The sequence below is a fragment of the Melanaphis sacchari genome, unplaced genomic scaffold, assembly GCF_002803265.2.
Source record: "Melanaphis sacchari strain LSU unplaced genomic scaffold, SCAv2.0 Contig174_pilon_pilon, whole genome shotgun sequence".
Lineage (NCBI taxonomy): Eukaryota > Metazoa > Arthropoda > Insecta > Hemiptera > Aphididae > Melanaphis > Melanaphis sacchari.
In genome coordinates, this window is record NW_020270814.1 from 204,555 (window position 1) to 226,340 (window position 21,786).

Consider the following 21,786-nt stretch of genomic DNA (forward strand, 5'->3'; position numbering starts at 1 on the left):
AAAATCGTATTTTCTAATATACTATGTATTTTACTAACATACTTTATTTATTTATTAGTATTATTATTGATACAACTAGCCGAGATCCGAGCTCCCAAGAACTATTCAAAAATTCATCAACATATTCAGGTACCTACTCGTTTTTATAGAACTAAGTCTCAGACCTAAATAAAGATTTTTTTAATTGAATGTAGTTTTGTTTTATTGTATAACTCGTATTAAATGACACGCGCTAAAATCTACAGCTTACCCTTTTGCGTTCTAAATCAACGACTTCCTATATCCAAAATTCAATTTTACCAGCTCTGTTACTTTTAGGTGAAAAGTAGAAGAGGTAATTTTTTCTTTTACATCCTTTCTTTTTAGACCTCATTGGTCATCAGACTTACCTCGGTGTTGTTTAGTACTAATTCAGAGCGTCATAACACATAATCAGAAACATTCATTCGTTATCAGTTTATTATATTCAAACATTTCAAACAAACATAATTATCACTATAGCCATTTTCCCTAATGAACAACTTACACACACACACCTGCCTAACTCTGTAGCAGCTGCGAGACTTCGCACACACTGTGGAAAAAGCGTAAAATAACAAAATATTATTACGTCACCTCAGCACATTTTGCTTCTTGGACCCTACCTATGTTAGTGATTTATATGTTAATATATATATATATTATAATATTGTGTGCTACGTGTTTATTATTATATTATTATGTCAATGGCCATCTATATACTCTATATTCATATTTATTAGTTTATATGCAATATGATTGGCTATACAGCTTCCATGAAAATGATTTATATTTATCCTACTATATGGTTTTTAAACGCAATAGAATTGTCTTACCCGTACTGGTAGTAGATGTAATGGTGCTCTAATTGTCATTTGTATTGATAGTCTGTGAATTGTTGTCTATGCTGTCGTCAAAAATGTGGCTGAGGGTGAGTTGCGGCCCGACTTGTCGTTTCCGGTGTTGATGACCGGTGAATTGCGACCCGGTAATATTTTAGGTATAGGTTAGTTGCGGCCCGAGTAATTAACATTACCTAAGTTATATACACATAACTATAAATGAAAGATTCACTATGTATATGGGAAGTTATATTTTTATATAATAAAGATCAGTGATTCCCAACCTTTTTGCTACTAAAGTCTACAGACCACTTTGAAAACTTTCGATACGTCACGGACCACCTCAATGAGAATCAATTTTTTTCACACATTTTAAAATTTAGATTATAAATAAATAAAAACAATGAAATTCCTTGCAACAGTCTTTAATGTTTATAATTGACAATGTTTTACTAAAGGTTAAAATAATTAACAATTTAATGTAAATTACTATTATAAAAAAATGTACATTATAATATTATATTTATTTAAAGTTGTATTATTATCAATTATCATTATATTATATTATTAATAACATTTTAAATTTAAATTAATATATTAGTGGTATACATTTATACTTAAACTAAACTTAAAAATTTACTATCTTTTGTTAGATTTGATAAAACAGAACTAAAATAACTACGATAACACACGCATTTCGGCACAGTGACTTGGTAGCATACTAGTATATTATTGTATTATATTATATTAATTATAATATTTGTCATGATATTTATATTGAGATCTTACAATTATACACCCACCCAGACTTGGTTACTAACCCATCTAATTCAGACATGAAGCAATTGCTTCAAATAATCTTACATCCCACTGCCACGTATATATTACACATATATATACATTATTGTATGGCCGCAATTCGTACGTACCCTTTATAAACCCGGGCCGCAATTCGTACGTTATTTTGGGACTGGACCGCAACTCACCAACACTGAAAGATGTAAAATAACTCTTTATTAAATTGCCTTTAAACAGAACACTTATCATCTTTAATCTTTTCATTGTTAATAACCATGGATTAAAGTTTACGGTCTCAAATTGCTGATAATTATTTTGTAAAATTAAAATTAAAGTTTATAGGTAGCTAATCCACCAGAAGAAATTAAATTTATTATTTTATTATTTTATTTTGAATGAATATACTTAAACAAATGTAAATTCATGTTTTTTACTAGAAACCAATTTCCTATATTAAGTATTAATCATACTTATTTAGTTAAAATATCCTGTATTGACGTGGTTACTAATAACTCTTGAGAATGACTTAAATGTTTTTTTTTTGTTTTTAGCTTGATCTGAATTTTAATTTTTATATTTCGAAGTACTTAATAATTTGTTATCAAGTATTAAAAACCTTAGATTTATAACATAGGTTATGCGACTCAAAAAAATTCAATCTATCAATCATGCTCAAAAATTTGTAATATTATGGATTCTTATTTGACTTTCGTTAGAGTATGCATTAATCCTTTGAGATCCTTTTACAGCAGTTAACTTCATACAATTAAAGCGAGTTCAAATATGGTTTTTGGTATCGTCTGTGATATATACTTCAAAACTTACTCACGCTTAGCGTGATAACCATTAAATAATACGTACTAGGACTTGAATATTCATCAGAAAGAAGAGTGAGAACGAACTTTGGCATTTTGGAGGAGTGCTGATGCGTCTTTTCCCCTTTCTCTGGTAAATTTTAAAGTACTTTCTCGTTCCACAAGATGTAATTCTTTTTTTTTCGTTTTTATTCATAATACACCCTTACGCGAGGAACTATTCAATTAATTGTATGTAATTTTTAGATATTGAACACATCACTATATTTTATTTTTTAATTATTATGATTTATAAATAATTATTTTACTACTTGGCAGAATACAATTTTGTTTTTTTGAAAACTGATATAAATTATACTTAAGAGCGTTAAATAAATAAAGAAATGTCAATGTAAACAAAATGTATATAATATATATATTATGTTATTTGAGTTTTAGGGGTGAAAGAGAAAAATCCCGTTAGTCTCTGTACTTTGAATTACATTTTTCAACCATTAAAATATAAAAATTAAACCAACCTATGGTACCGTGAGTACTAAATAAATGTTTTGCGTATATACTTAAAATTTATATTATGTATGTTACAGGGACACTAAGCAATAAGGGCGCTGTATCGACGAGAATATCATCGGCTATCGTATTTACACGATATTGTTCTATATTCATCCGTTTCGTTACATCACTCTAGCCGGTTCATAGCAAAAATAAGACCAAGAAATACAAATATTTTTACAAGACCCAACACAGACCTAGAGCACAAGCAAGTTAAATTGATCCACATGACAACATGCATATTATCATAGCTTTCTGCCATTTAGCAAAACCTACTACTCGATCATTCTTCATAGTTCATTTTCAATACGGTTCACTGAGCGCCTGAGCAATGACTTAAAAAAAAAAAAAAAATCGATTAATTCACTACGAAACTTGTTAATGATGATGATTTATTTGGATTTTAATTGCGATAGATTATAAGCATTCGATTCAATGGTGCATATTATTTAATAATAATAAATAGACTTTATTTGAATTTAAAAAAATACATAATGATAAATTTTATTGCAGATATATAGCTACAACGTTTCTTGTAAACTCAGCTTGTTTAGGAAGAGAACCAAAAAATCAGAAATATTTTTTGGGTTGTTACAAATGGTATATACGAATATAATTTTATATAGGTTCCTACGTTTTAAAAGAAATTTAAACTTTCTTTCTATATTTTATATAAATATACTACAAGAACTGTAAGTTATTTATACATTTAATACAGGCATGATCATCAAATATACGTTCGTATATTTTTATTCAAATTTTAACTGTAATCTGTTTTATAATGCTTTAAATGATGAAAATATTATTAGATAACCTAAATCTTAACGGAATCAGGACGATTTGTTCGCGTTTTTCTTTCACAAAAATCAAACTATCACAGCTGGTTGAAAATTTCAATTCATTCGAAATATCTTTGCGGGCAACAATAATTTGGCGGTGCGCTGCAAAACCGATTCGAATGCACCCCTCTGCTGTATAGCCTGTGAACCGTGAGGTGCAGTGCCGAGTACGATTGCTGCGCGTGCAAGTCGGATAATAATATATAGGTAAGACGTTTCGGGTGTATAGGTACGCGTGGTATGTACGGTGCACACAATACACTCGCGAGAACGCGCACGCGCGCGCGCGCACAACGCCGCAACCACCGCATTATCTCTCATTAATTTTTCAAAAACCTACCTGCCGCGCGCGAAAGAAGACGGTTACGGCGGCGGCTACCATACTACCGTAGTAGGTAGTCCTGCGTGTAGTTTTTTTTTTACAATCGGCGGCCGGCGACCGTTAATAACGCAGCTACAGCGGCAGTGCGCGCGCGTGTGTGGTTAGGTGCGTTTATACATCACTCCGTCGTCGTCGTCGTCGTGTGCTACTCCGTCGCGGTGTTTGATATTCCGACGTGTGAGACACGTGAACGTGCTTGCGTGTTAGTGTAATTCGAATTTTTTAATTGATTTTTCGATAATTTTTCTATTTGAAAAATTTAGTCTTTTTCGAGCTCTTAATCGGGCGGCGTCGTCCGGATCACGCCGCGCGGTGTTGTGTTGTGTTGTGTTATTTTTTTTGATTTTTGTTTTTCGGTCGGTCTGTTTTTGGATTAAGACAAAACGTTGGATACATTTTCTAGGACATAAAAAGTGAGTTTTCAATGCTGTATAATATATAATTCTATGTAGGTATACTTAACGCTGAAACTGTAGTACCTGTATCAATGGAATTAACACTGCGCCTATATGACTACATAAAATGGGGTATTGTGTAAAGGCACCTGCTTCGGAGCTAATATATAATGCTAAAACTGATGTTATACCTATACGTTTTCTTACGAAAATAATAACACTTGAAACTGGTTATGTAGATATTGTAATATATTTTATTACATAAATTGCGGAGTGTTTGAAAATCATTTATGCTTATGGTCTTTAATATATTTTTAAACAATATTAAATTAAAATTGTGACACTGATTGTTATTTCACGAGAAGTCCTGCTACGATAAAATTCAAAATTGTTTAGTAGCTGTCTGGTATAAATTGATAAACATAAAAACTCACTTAGTCGTCTTCGTCTATTATATTGCCTGTATAGTATAGAATAGATAATGAAATTTGTTTGAAATACAAAATAATTAATGTATCATAAAATACAAATTCTCCTGTAATATATATTTTAAATGGGTACTTGATACATTTATATTTAATGATCGAAATTAGTTTTTAGTAAATACAACGACATATTAATTAAAAAATAAATTTAAAAATGTAAAAAAATTCATTTTTTATAGTCTTAATAGAAAATAAAAATCTACTTTTTATATTTATGTGTTATATATTATGGACTATTTACTATGCGTAAGCGTATCAAATAGGTAGCCAGGTAGGTATAGGTAGTTATCAAAATTAAAAACGCATACGTGAATTAAATTTTAACCTACTTCTCTTTTGCCATTTGTAGTTATGTAGAGCAGAAAAACCTAAACGCACTATAATTTCTTAAGTTTTTTGTTAGACAATTAGATGACTAAAATAAACAAGATTATACCAACAAATTCAATAAAACAGACATTTAATAAAAAAATGTTCTAGTAAGAAATATAGGTACTAAAAATTAATCAGTCATAAGAATGAACTATGAATGATATTATACCATAAATTATTACTTGGAATAAGTGTATATAGCATAATCATATGATTGTATGATCGACTTTTATAGTAACTTACTTCCAATATAATTTAATGAACAACGTCAAAAGTCAAAGCGTACTAAAATCAGATATCGTCAATACAAATCATCATACAATGACGTACAATTCATTAATACGATTACAAATCATAGTGTAATTGTTGATTATGTTTGATTTTCCTCTTGCGGAAAAAACTATTTATCTAAAAATCTCATGGCTCTATGTAAATCGGTAGATAAATATAATTATATATTTCCTTGACGGTGGAGAATTATTACACGACCTGAGTTCTGTGTATTTCATTATTTTCATTGTTCGTGATACTCCAGATATGCTATCCAATCAGTATAGTGTAAGAGTCATTTATCACTTTGTTAACTTGCGAGTTACGAGTATATCCAAGGTGAAGGGGAGATTAATGAAAAGACCACAATTTGAATAAATATTTTGTTGTGGCTATCATTACCTACTGTATTGTTTTCCATTCGTTTCACGACCCTCAAAAAGTTTTTTTTTTTTTTATTATTGTTCATTATTATTATTAAAGGTAATACTGTTTACTATATAGATAATGATCATGCATTTTCCTTGTAAGTAGGTAATAGATACATCTATTTACTGCGTGTTTGTGTTAATAGTTAAGTAATTTAATTACAGTATTTTTCTGACATATGTATTATCGGGTACTATATACCTATTACAGGTACGAGATTTGGGACTTTACTTGTATTAAAAACGCATATATAAGTGATATTTACCTATAAATAGTATAAATCATTTAAGTAATAGCAATGCAATGTAGAATAAATATAATATATTAAAGAAGTTATCAAAATAAAATTAATCAACAGAATAAGTAAAATATTTTATTTGCTAAGAATGTTAATAACTTAACATATATCAAAACGCATACGCTAAAAATTAAAAATTGTACAACTGCGAATATTAAATGTATTTTAATTTATTTCAATAAAACTTAATATTTTTAATTTATAGTAACTGAAAACTTGTACACTTATTTAAATGATTTAAATAATAAATAAATTGACATATTTTTTTATTCAATTTAGTTTATATAAAATATCTTTTTTAGGTGACATAGGTATTTATTATAACTGGCTTACCATTCGTTTCAATTTGACGAGGACTATTTAGGTTTTAATAGTATAGCCCGGTGTTCTCACCGGTCATTCGGTTCATCCTGGTTAATAGAAACTGACTGATGGTGTATAAAATTAATTTTGATTTAACTTGAAATGAATTTTGCGAATAAATGAATAAACGTACAATTCTCTTTAAAACCATTCATTCAAGTGAAAAGTATCTAATATATCTAATCAAATATAAAAATTATATTATTTATACTTACTTACTAAATTGATCAATTATAATTACCATAAAATAGATACTAATAATAATATATTAATAAATCTTTGTATTAGCTAATAAATATTGAAATAAAAAAGGATATAATTTCCATATAAGCATTACATAAAAAAAAAGTCATATGATGTCCCGGTTTAAAAATTTTAAAATTTAGCAACTCTATTTATAACTTATATATGTATAGTTAGTCAGTTTAACAATAAAAAATATACAAAAGCCAAATATTTTTTAAATTAGGTATTTATAAAACAGACAATGGTTAAACACTGTAACAAAAACATTACAAATTCAAATCAATTTGAAATATAAATTATGTATATTGCATATTATATTATATCACTATTATTTAAAATCACAATATCAAACAAAGTCGTATTTATATAATAGATACATATAATAGGTATATTATATTCTGGCATCAATCACAAAAATACACTCAATGATGTGTTTTGGCAACAATTCTATCCATAGCTATTGTTATAGTCGAAGTGTTAAATAGTATATACAGATATACCGCATACAGCGACCGTTATAATATTAAACTATTAAACCTCATTATTTTGTCATAAATCGTAATAGTATAACGATTGCTAATGCCCTAATAGCCATATAATATAATCCATGTACTGATAATAGGTAATATGAATTGGTAAATATTATTCATTTAGTTCGAATGTCGGACAAAGCGTGTATAACAATATACATTATAATAATACAAATCATAAAACCAATATTTTAAATAATGACTAATTAATTTCGTTGTTTTGTTAACTTGGTTTTTGATATGTCATCATTCACCAAGCACATTTTCCACTCATCAGACCTTCGAACTATAATGATAGGTACTCCAGTAGTATTTATTTTAATTTTTATTATTGTTATTACTTCATTATGATTGTCAACCAAAAATATTATGTAAGTTTTTTCAACAAGCAAACTGGGATTTATGATAATGTAAAATTCTATTTGACCGAGACCGGGTGTGTGTTTATGTTTCGTAGTCGTAGTGTACGACGCTATAAACGTACCTGGTACACTAACACATATACAAACATAAGCGTGTACATTTATCCGACTTTATCCGACATTTGGTATTTGCCCAACGGATTTGAGTGGTAACTATACGACTGAGATGGGTCGATGATTATAATAACAACGATAAATCTCGCAACTCAATGGTCGCTTTACGGCGGTGAAAGATTTTCATTTGGAACACGTGAATCTATGAATAATAATAAATTCGCGTAAATATCACGTGGACCCATTTATTGGTGCATATGCACAGAGAGTGAGTGCGATATAGTATAATTATTAATTTCGGCAAATAGAATTGGCCTTGAAAAATGGCAAGTTGAAAAATGAATGAAGTCGACGCCACCGCCACGACGGCCAGTTCGGTGAGCATGGGAAAGTTCACGTGTCTTGTGTGCATAGCTGCCCGGAGGCGACTCGACGGCCGGCCGGTCAACCTACTTACACGCTAAATCCACCGGAGATACAGCATTCCTCCTTCCGGATCTAAACAACACGCGCATATTACTGTCTATATATACGATTATTGTATCTAAATATAATATTTTTACGACATCGCTGGACACTAAGTAGGGATCACCAGGAAACGTACAATATAATAATTAATAATAATATAATAATAGTCAACTTCAAAAAAATATCCCCCATTCCCCATCCATCACCTCGCGCGTAGACTTTCTATTTTTTCACTGTTATTACCAATAATATTTAATTTAATTTTTAACGTATTTCCACTTCAATCGCGTGTCTGGATAGGTATTTTATAGGTTGGAGGAGGCAGGTACATCATGCGTAGTACGTATAGTCTACGGACACGATAAGCAGCTGAACCCAATTACGCAGGTGTATATTTATAGTATACTATATAAAAATCGTATTATAATATATTCCGTTTCGTCCTGAAAGCAATAATTGTCGGTTACCGGAAGCCGTACATTGGCGTTACTGCAGGATCTATTGTCGATGGCGGAATAGGTATGCGCTGTCTAGGTACGAGTATAATACAAGCGATGACCGGCTGACTATAGAACTATCGTATAATATGTGTAGAGCTTCACAACTACTATACGGTTCAGCTGTTTGTTAATTTAATATGTATAATATAGTATAAAATAAAGTTTGATCAATACCTGGTAAATGGTTGGTAGGTACCGGCTATACGAACGAGGAGTGCGCGCTGAAACTATCGTATAGTAGTTAATATGGTGTGTGTTTTTCGACATCTATAATAATATAATAATAATAATAATAGATAGGAATAGGATATAATGCATGGCGAGTATATAACAGAATATTATAGTTTATATTATAAGTATGCGTATTTACAATACCAACGAGGAAAATCGGTCCCAAGGGCGATGGTCTTATGTGCATATGAGACGGTTCGAGACGATTATATGTAGGTTGTTGTGTACAAGGTATATTTTTTTTCTTCTCGAACGTCTCAATCGAGTGGCTTTTTTTATTAACATCGTTTTTGAAACTGGTTTTTGTATATAAGTAGGTATATATCTGAATAGTAGCCGTTCTATAAGAAAATGTGAATTTTATTATAATGAAAACGATTTCCCTTACAGTCCACGTACATAAAAATGTCATCGGTTCACGGAACACTATTACTATTACTTTTTTTATTTTTATTTTGATCATAACCTACATTTTTACAGCTATAATCAATTCAATTAGCTTTTTCGATATATTTTTGAAGCGTTTTATGAAATACCTAGCCACTATTATATTGACCTCTACTATACTCAACTGTATAAATGGCAACCTTTAAAAATATTATGTACCTATTTCGAATTTAAAAAATAACTATATTTATTAGATGTGCTATGCACCTATAATTACCATGTGTTACATCTACATTAAATAGTGAAATTATATATATTGTAGAACACACGTAAAATTAATATTACAATTAAGTAAGGTACAACTATCATAAGACCGTAAACATAATTTTTACTTTTAACAAAACGTTAATAACATTTAACTATTTTTCATTGCTGTGGCCTGTGGTGATAAAAATAAATCGTGCTTGATTAATAGTATTTAATTAATAATCCTCTTTCTTTATAATTAATTGTCTGCTGACCTTTTATTAATTAATCATCAAATAATACTTTAATTTAGACATCTATTTTTTTTTTACCTGCATAAACATCTTAATAGTTTAATATTTCTATGTCTCAAAACTGAATATGTATAGTAAAAACGATGCGACTAAACTACAGAATAGATGAAATCTATTTCATCTATTCTGTGCTTTTACTAAACAAATGTACTGTAGGTAATGTAATAAAGTGACTATAGTGTTGTGTAGTAGGTTTACCTATAATAATTAATTATAATGAAAATAACAAACACCTTTGTTGTTCTTAAAATGGTTATTTTTCTCTTTTCTTTTGTTTATATAAGTATCGTTGTTCCTGACATTATAAATATTCAAGCAATTGACAATTGAAAATAAAATTATAATTTATATTTTTATAGTTCGTTATGGTACAACAAATAGAGATCATAATAATATTTAATTATATGAAAAATTCAATTACATTGATTATTAAATGTAAAAAAAATATTGAATAAGTAGGTATATACTATATATTCGGATACAATGAAATATTTTATAAGAAATATGATAATAATTTATAGCTTATTTGTAATGCTTCAAAAATTATCATTAACAATAGGCAGTAGATATTATGTTTTATTCGATCTAAGCGTTGTATGGAACTAAACTGATAATGCAGGTTGTAAGAAAAAAATTATGTTTTTTCATTCACTTTACGGTTTACTGGTTAGTCTTTCACATAAAATGGTCATGCAACAAAATATAATGTTAAAAGCCAATAGCCATACGTTCAATTTTATGCTTAAAACATAGTTTGCTATAACAAAAACATACCTATGGAAATATATATAGGTACATGCATAAGTGTGTGTACTGTGTACAGATGGTAGTCTGTTGGTCTATTAACTAATCGGATGGTTTCTTTTTTTGGTATCCTGTCACACAATTTTATGGGTAATAAATATTTGGTATTGATACGTGACATAATAGTGTTTTGTGTTCGCTAATAATATTCTATTTGGAAAAAAATGTATCAGTTATAATTGTTATAAATTATATTATATTATTGGTATGGGAATATGACTAGTGGCCTCTAGTAGTTAAATTATAATAATAATGTACTTAGTACTTACATTTACACTTTTTGGAAATGCAATACTTTCAATTTAAAAAGAATGTTAAATAATATTTAACTTCATATGTTATTGTAGTGATAATCTCACATAGGTAATATGTGAATTTAAATTTATTATAAAGAAGTAAGTGCTGTTGAATAGAATAACCACAGGCTACTTAATTTTCGAACCTTTAACAAAAAAATCGTTAAAAATAATTAGAAAAATTAAATTTGATACTTAATCCACCAAAATTAAGTTTGATCCACTGATTTAAGCTTGGTAAATTGCTGATTCTATCCGAGTATGAAAGTAAGAGTAGTTATAGTGGTCAAAAAAATTCTGCTCCTCTTGAATTTGATAAAACGTAAGTACAAAGGCCAGTTTCCACTATACTATATAGATACTGTACGTGATTTTGATGAACGTCTCATCAAACGTTTGATGAACGTACGTTTTATAATGGTTTAAATGATTAAATTAGGTAACGATGGTTATATTATTTATGACATGTATATGAAAAAAGATAAGATAAATTAATCAACATTGCAAATGTGTATTAAAATTGTATGACTTCTCTGATATATCAAATCTTACCATAGATATCAACCAATTACAGTAAAGGATTTTATGTGAGTACACGCGAACGTGTAAATGACTAATAATTTTTAATTAAGGAACTACATTTGAAATATGAAATATTTTTATTAGATTAAACTGTATTCATTGATTTAGCATGTAATTCAAATTTTAGTTTTCTTATTTTGAAATTATTTTACCAAATATCTACTTTAAATCAAAATAAATCTATTTTCTATTTTTCGTCAAATTATTGAAATCTCATAATTTTATCGTTTTTACTGATGTTGTAAATAAATGAGTAAAGCAGATAATGAAGTTATTGTATTACTATATAATATATATTATATATATATATATATATATATATATATGTATATATTATACATAAAATATAAATTATGTCATATTTACATAGTTACGTTTAATTAAATTCCATATAACGAGATGAACAGCAATTATTATAGAAGTCTGTAAAATACCCTAAGTAATAATAGTAAATAAATATAAAAACGATCAAGTCTCAAAGAAATAATAAACTTTAATAAAAAAATGATATTATCTATATATATACACAGATTATGGGCAAGTACCTAATGGCTAATAATAAGTACCTAATAACGAGATAATATTCATTGTAAAATATATGAGCAAACGTACGAGAACATAAAACAGTTTCGATTTATAGAAAAAACTGAGATAGCAGAAAAAATTGCACATTGCTGTATAATAATACTGTCCCAAAAATTATTTATAGATACATACCGCGTCATGTCAAATACGTAATAAATAATAATGCACAATTTTATAACTGTTTCTTTTATAATATTATCTATAAACTATATTATTGTGTTATTATTATAGAACTAAGGGTATACCTGCTTTATAAATTATTTTTTGTTTCTAAATGAATGTTATTTAAATATTCTATTGATGTATTTTCTTGATAAATGTAAAATTTTGGGTATATCAATATTTCTTTTCTTTCGATTAAGGAAAAACATATATAAGGGTTCTTCTATAGATGTTATACACAGTAATCTTTTATAATACTCTGAATCACGCTATAAAGTAAATAGGGTGTGTTACCAATCATGAAATGGCTTCTAATCTTGTGTAGACGTCACATGCTGAAGCCCGAAACCAGTATAATATGCATTACTCACGAATATTAAAATATAAATTAGGTATAAATAATAAAAACTATACTAGTATAACATAAAATAAAATTAATAATCTAATAATATTCATAGTTCTTTTGCTTATTCTTTCCGGATACAATATTGATTATTTATTAAACACTGAGTGAATAGCGATGTTGTACTTACACTATTTACGGTAGAAGCAACCACGCTGAAACTATAAAAATTATAAATGATTATTAAACAAAAAATTGAATTGATATTTTTGAACATTAATAAAATATACTAAATATGTGTTGAGATAATACAGCTATTAAAGCTAATGATTATAATATAATTAATTATAAATTTATAAATATACGTAATTTTAAGTTTTGAAGCTGTGAAAAATAGTTTGGATTCAAAATTAAAAAAAAGTATACTTATTTTTAGTTACAATTAAGTGTAAGTTATATATTTTAGATATCATACACAAAATAATTATGATTACTGATGAAGTTAATAATTATAAATTATAGTACATATTAACATAAAATTTTATTACAAAGTAATATTCCAAGTGCCTTTATATCTAACTAAGAGTAAATAATTAATATAATATAATATCTCCCATTCCCTCATAAATAAATATAAATTTATAATATATAGGTAGTTCTGTTCAGACAACAATTATTATACTTGCCTTGTGTATATTTTTTTTATTTTTTTATGTTTATAAATATTTTACATCATAACATTTTTTTTTTAACCATTTGCAAAAATACACTTTAAATATAATTATGAACTTATAATTATTGATCACTACATTATGTAAATTAATAGTTATATGCATGTAGTTCATATAGGTTATTGAGTTTATGGCATGAAGATGGCACGTTGTTGTTCAATTTTGAACTTTAACGATGGTTAACAATCCAACCACCGTTAATTTAAATAACACGTATATAGCCAAATAAAAATAATGAAATAAAATAAAATGTAGAGAATTGAACATCAAAGTTCTACTGTTATTATTGTCATGAACGGTGAATGGAGCATGCTTCGCTTATATTTTGTAACAAAATAAAATATATACATATAGGTATAATTGACTCTCACAATAATTATTACGCACTCACTAAAAATAACAGTACACAATCGTGTATTCATGTCTAAGCCAATACACATAAGAAGAACATGAGATATTATAAAAAACTTATGTTTAGCTACTTATGTATTATATGCATACCAAAAGAAATGTCGTGTTTATTATTTCATATATAACGACAACTAAATGTCCTAAAAAGTTGTCATACTTGGGTCTGAATATTTATATAATATTTAATAGATAAGAATAAATGATTAGATTTAAAAAATTTATTTATTCGAGTAAACATAATATATTATGTACCTACTACCTAGGCTATAGGCTGTATACATAGAAAACAACGTATACTATAAAACCATAAGAAATAATTAATACATTTGACTAAAATTTTTTACAAATTACTGTATAGTAAATTATCGAAATTAGACGAAAATGATCTATGTATATGTGTACATTATGGTTAACTTATTTATGTATAACTATGGTAGAAGTTCTTACTCTTATTTATTACAATTTAACCTCGTGTTTTTTGTGTATGAAATTGTATCGGATGGAAAAAAAACCGTCCGATGTGCATATAAACACAATACATTGTCAACGCTAAACAATTTTGAGATAGGTATTGCGGTTTTTCTTCAAGATGATGGCAAAAAAAATAAATACTTTATGAAAATAGCAAGGATCGTTGCGTATGAAATGTATTAAAAAGATAAGAGTACTCAAATAGCCTTTTGATATTTGTGACGACCCGTGTCATATCTTCATCTGGTTGGTAAACGTTCTCGTATAAGTACATAGGTAAGTACAGAATATAGATAATATCATACAATCCTGCGAGTGGCAGTTTTCTGAAAAAGTCATCATTTGAAAGGGTACAGGTGGCCGGGTAAGGATGGATTTTTGTATAAAGGTGTGTATGTATAATATATATGTATGTAAGTGGGTATAACGTACACACATAAATGCTTGAGAACTCATAAAGAAAATATTCCCAGTGTGTGGCGAACTGAGACGGAGAATGTTGCAGCAGTTATAGTACACAAACACACGATTGCACACGGCGGGAAACGTTTTAATAACGGTCGACCAATGTTTTAAGACCATGTAATTACCGTAAAAACAAAGAGTGTTTCCGACTCACTGCTATACGAAATTTCACTTTTATACAATGAAAAATTAACAACAATGTGTGTTGGTAACTATTTATTTTTTGTTATTTTTTAGAAGTACGTATACCTAGAGAATAAAGTGTATATCAAATGTATAAAATACATATTTATTAAGCATGCTTACCCCTATTTTTTTTTTTTTTTTTTAATTGTTTTTTTCAAATTCTGATTTTTAAGTTTTATATTTCCAATTACTTAGATATTTATCCAATTAAAGGAAGATCCTGTAACTATACAAACTAATTCTTTTCTATTGTAACTACTCTTTTTATATCTGTTGATAATTCTATGTTAGTTCGTTAACTAGTAAAACAAATATATAAATATCTTAATAATTATTATACATATATATATATATATATATATATGTATAGTATTATATTTTGTACAAATAACATTGAAATAAAAAGCGAAACTTATATTGAAAAATCACATACCAACCCAATACATATAATAATAATATACACTAAAAAAAATAACAGTATACTAGTATACACATGATAGCATGCCGCCAATGGAATGAAAGCCAATATATTATGCTTATCAGCATCTGTTTAGCTGATATCTCGAACGGATTCGACTAGATCGGTGTCAGACTCTTTAAACTCTAGGCTTGTAATGTATTGGTACTCTTAACAGTCTTAACACTAAAATATCGTACACGTACACGTGTGTTGTTTCCATATTACAGTCCGTGCACAGTTATGTACCTATCTACCTCGTCGAAATAACCTTAACTGTGCATATATAGATCATTATCGATCATACATTTTTATTTAAAATACAAATCGTACGAAGCTCTTAAGTAATAAAGGAAAAATAGAGAAACTTTCAAATGCATTGACATTATTGAAAAAAATATTTTAAAAACTCGGATTTAGTTTACCATTTATTTCTGCTGCTTATATATTATATTATTATGATATGATCACAGATCTTTATGTGATTTCTGAACAAACAAAATAGATACTGCAGTCAAAAATAGAAAAATGAACAATAATTTGAACACATTAAGTGTATTCATTACAATATAGATGATATAACTATTGTTTAAATGTTCAACCTATACTTTGCAATAAAAGGTCTTGTCCTTGTAATAAAATGAGAAACGTAATTAAAAATAATAATAAAAAAAAATCAATGGCATGTGCAATAATATAATATGTTTATATAATATTTTTATTGTAGAAATAGTTTGTACACTAGGTTAATAGTTTTATTTCGATATTTCCTTTTAAAAATGTAATATAAAATATTGAAAATAATAAAACGACATTCCGCTGGGTCATTTTTTTTTTATTATAGGTATTAATGGTACTTACTATAATCTTATAATGGTTTTAAATTTAATCCTTAAATATTTTTTTAACAATATATCAATATATCATTGATTTTATTGTGTACTACTTTCACACGTGGATAATAAAAATAACAAATAATAGTTTACCGTACCTACCCACAATAAAAATTACTTCTAGCTGCATGTATATTGTTACGTACACATACGACGTAATATTATATTATTAAAATAACAGCTGCGTTATTACTTATTAACTTTGCAACTTATTAAAATTAATACAGTCTACAGGCATTTATCAATATTATTTTTACATACTATACTAAAACATAGGCACATAGCTATATACAATATATGCTGATAATCTTCATATAGTCATATGCTACGATCGTAAAATACTCTAGGGGAACTTAGCGTATAACTCTTCTACCCTCTAAGCCATATTTTTCTGAAAGTTAATTTAAAATGATGATTAAAATCGGGAATATTCAGTATAATCAAATCCATTCAGGAAATCGATTTGAAATCAAATTTATGCAATAAATGTAATACATTTAGATACAATATCCTTAAGTATTCGAATATTCCTAACTCGTTCATCCCGTTAATATTATATTATGCACTTACTGATTTTAATATAATAACCTATAATTATCAAATACTACAAATTCCACGCTAATAATACTAAAGAAGACAGTTAATTGCTTGTATATATTAACAATTATCGTAGGTGGAAAAAATTTTAAATTACTTTTAATAATTTTAATATTAAAAATTGTATATACACTGTATTATACGTTATATTATGCTATTTTTCTCTGTTGTATTTTCTTAGCAACTCATTTAAATATACGTATTTAAAGAATATGGATAAATAAATTCAAATATATATGTTTTATATGTTTTTATATTATGTATACTTATTGGTATCAATTTTAAGGAGAAATATTTTATTAAATCATTCCTAGTTTTAGTAAATAATTAATGCTGAAATTAATTTAATATAAATCGTTACCTAAGCTATTCAATAATGCAATTAAAAGTTTTAGTAAAAAAAAAAAATAATATTTTTCCATTAAATATACTAATTTTAGTTGGAAAAAAATTGAGAAAAAATCCATTAGAATAAATAATTATTTATACCTTCTATCAACTAGTGTTATCTTATACTAAATATTTTACTTTAGTTAAGGCTCTATTCGAAAGTACCTTAAATCAGTTAGTTGAATGTCAAGGTTTAATGTTAATTACCGACAACATTCTATACATATATTAAGTCTACAAATATAATTTATAAAAGTATATAACTCTTAGAAAAAAATAAACAATAGACGAAACAACATAACTTTTTCAAACAAGTTTATTAAAAGATTTCAATTAACAACGATGCTAATTTTAACCTTAATTTCCTGCCAAAGAATAGTATAAATTGTGGCATTGGGTGTTTTAATTTTTTTTGGTAATTTACTGATATTGTAATAGTTTATAGACGATAGTTGGTATACTTATATAGTTAGTTCAATAATTATATACACAATACACGTGTACATTCTATACCAATAGTATGTTCGTATTCTTCACTGAAAAAAACATTCCATTCACGCTAAATTCTAAATATAATTTAGAATTTTAGCTAAAAATGTATAAAACATAATGAAATAATTTGCATAAATAATAATGCTATATTTATATATACAATATACATATTTTATATTATAAATAAATATTATGAAATGATAATTAAAAAAAAAATAAAAAATAAAAAATACTTAAACATAATATCTTCAATATCGAATTCATAGATATAGACAATTTATTAAGTATTTAGTAATTGGTGATTAAGTGAGATTTAATGTGTTTTAAATAATTTGAAAAGGTTTTTTTTGAAACAATCGCATACTTTTACATTATTTTTAAATTAAAATTATATAACTTGAACCTTGAAGATGTCTTACATTCGTTTTACGTTTTTAATGATTAAATACCTAAGTAAACAATGTCTACTTATTGCAACTGTAAATATACGTACACTGTTACAATGTATACCTATATGTGTATGGGAATGTTCCCACACATTTTTGAATTTCATATATTACGTGTATAACTCTTTTTCTATATTATTTTTATTTGGATAATTTCCAGTTATTCAACATTATACTGACGAATCGTGTATATTTTCAGATTTTTTTGAAAATTTTGAAAATCATAAATGGATAATAAAAAAACACCGTAGCAGCAATGATATACCAACAGAAATATGACCAGTGATCCTCACTTTCTAAAGGCCCTTAAGAGACATCCAGACAGAAGAACTTTGCAAGTATGTACCTACCTAATAAACCTAATGAATTCCATTGCATTAATATTATATTTGTGTTATCTATATACTATTATTTATTTTAATCTGCATTAAATGAACATAATAATTCAAGTTATCAATTTCTGATTAAAATGCAGTATAATAAAATAATTAAAAGTATCGAAAAATACTATAACATATAAGTAGGTAATCTTTTCATATTATATCTCATAATACCTGTACAAATTATTAATGTCACAATACTTAACCTATTGAGTATTTCGCTTACAAATAAGGTGATTAAATAATTATTATACTTCATAACTATCAAATATCAATACATATAATAGGTTAAAATTAATGATTTACAAGTCTTAAGTAGGTAGTTTAAACTATATTTCAAAAATATTTTGAACATAATTTAATATTTATATTTTAATAATACTTTACCGTTATTATTATGTGGGACTTGAATTTTCAACTTTTCACAACATTGTTCTTTTGGTTGTTACCATATGATACTAAACAGCCTAAACGTGTATTCTTATTTATAATAAGCGTCATACGAATTGAGTTTATATCGTCATCAGCTTTATGACTATATATCCATATAATATAATATACTTACATATAATATTATAATCGTATGAACACAATTTTTACAGCACAACTGAATGAACTTAATGAAATCTTACATGCAATTAAAATAATTTAAAATGTCTTCATAAATTTTATTTTTAGATTTAGTGTGTAGTAAAAAAATGTATTGATTTTACAATAATGTACCTATGTGTTTTTTCTGTCTATCATATTTTGAAGTAGTAAAAAGTCATAGCTTTTTAATTTTAATATGTATTCTGTTAAGAAATTTTGGTTAGTCATTAGCAGGGAGGTCAAAAATAAATATTTTTAGTAACTTCTTTGATAAGTAGAAAAATAAAATTAGGTAAAACGAGAATTCTTACACAAAACCAGTTTTCGATAAAAATAATTTTTTTTTCATTTTTGTAATTTAAACTGGGTAACACTGCAACAGTATCGTAAGATATCTACCGTAATTTTTATGATCATTGATCACAGGACTTAGAGCACACTAATGTTGTAAAAAATCCACTATAGTTTTTATGATTTAATTTAAACTTATATATATCAATAAGTTTAATTCGATATTAAATTTGAAACACAATTTATTGGGTATACCATAAAATTATACTCAATACTCTCCAGTTCTATGTTGACTATTATTGCATACAAGCAGAATACAGAGTAATTATTGCATATTACAAAACAAAACTCTTTAATTAAATTCAATAGTGCTTTCTCTTTATTTGAAGTTGCAAAAGGAATGGTTGAAATTTATACATCTATCAATGAATTTAATATTTAATAAGTTTTTAAAAGGCATGAAAGCAATCTTTTATGAATTAATGTAGCAATAATTTTTTTGTTGAACAACTTTTTTTTAAATACATTTTTATGAACATTTTATGTAACATACCATTTCACAGATTAATAATGAATAAAGTTAACTTTAAAAATTTTAACAAACTATTTATGTGTAGCTTTTAGTAAACATAACATCATTACAAAAAAAAAAAAAAAAACGATTAACATATATCTCGTGTATTTTGCTCGGTCAATTAAAAGCTTGAAAATTTAATGCAAGATTCTTGGTAATTTGTATTTTATATTATCTATTTAAATACATGAAAAATATATTAGTATGGTTTATTTTTATAAATCAATTGAAGTTCAAATTTGGACAAAATTAGATAATTGAACAAAGAATAACAAATTAAATTTTTTTTCCATATTGTTTATTTTCCATTTCTTCAGAAATGTACTGAAAAGTTTTAACTTCTGACCACTCTAAGTACCAACTACTTGCATTTTTACTTCTTCAAATGGTGATGATTGCAGACACAGAAAAACACATAATTGTAAATCAATACATTCATTAATCCACTTAAAATTTTAAATGTTCACTGTTAAGTGAGCATAAAAGGCATACATTATATATTTTTCATATCATATTTTGTCTACATAATTCTACGGCTTATCTTAAATTACTGTAAAGAGTCAAAGATAAAGCATTCAGGTTTAACTGATAATGTAATGTAATATCTGTACAGTAATTCAGTATAATAAACTGCTGATAATAGCATACATATTTTTTTACTTAAAAGCATTTTTTAATAATTACTACAATTATTACTTGGGTACTAGATACCTATAACTTATAAGTCTACATTTTTTTTTACAGTTTACTTTTTTTTTTCTATATGTAAGTAACATCTTTAATTTTAAAGTATTTAATTTATTTTTTTTATTTTTATATCAGTCAAATTAATCACTAACAATTGTTTTATGACTAAAAATAAGTTCTATTTTACTTATAAAATATAAAAATCATAACTCGACATGACCATAAGAAGATTGAACCACAGATAACCACAACACTAACTAACTTCTATTGCCATAATTTTATAAAGTAAATACAGAAGCAATAAAATTAGTAAATACAATTAGATAAAAAAATTATTAGTTATCATATACATACTCATGTAATATAAAAATAAACACATTATATAATAAATTATAAGTTATAACATTACGTATAATAAAAACTTTAATGATTTAAAACATTTTTTTATTAATTATCAAAAAGATTATTAAGTATAATAAATGTATTATTAATTAATTTTGTTTGTTCTTGGTACGGACTCTTCTGTACCTATCATTTATTTCATAGAACCATTCATATTGAGTAATTAATTAAACCAAAAAAAAAAAAAAGAAGAAGAAAAAAAATTAAGCAATTAAAATTTTTCTCTTCTTTGTGTCTAAGATATAGCGTAAAACGTTTTTTTGAGACATCTGCAGTAGATATACTGTGTCAAAA

The 21,786-nt window shown here is 26.5% G+C and overlaps 1 protein-coding gene across 1 annotated transcript in view; it reads left to right on the forward strand.

The window, feature by feature from the left end:
• The first annotated feature begins 4,325 nt into the window (after positions 1–4,325).
• LOC112592433 (rap guanine nucleotide exchange factor 2) overlaps positions 4,326–21,786 on the forward strand; it is a 65,681-nt gene continuing 48,220 nt past the window's right edge. The window contains exons 1-2 of the mRNA XM_025336486.1: positions 4,326–4,659; positions 18,767–18,905. Of these exons, the coding sequence (XP_025192271.1) occupies positions 18,843–18,905 (63 nt within the window). The 5' untranslated portion in view covers positions 4,326–4,659; positions 18,767–18,842. The remainder of the gene's footprint in view (positions 4,660–18,766; positions 18,906–21,786) is intronic.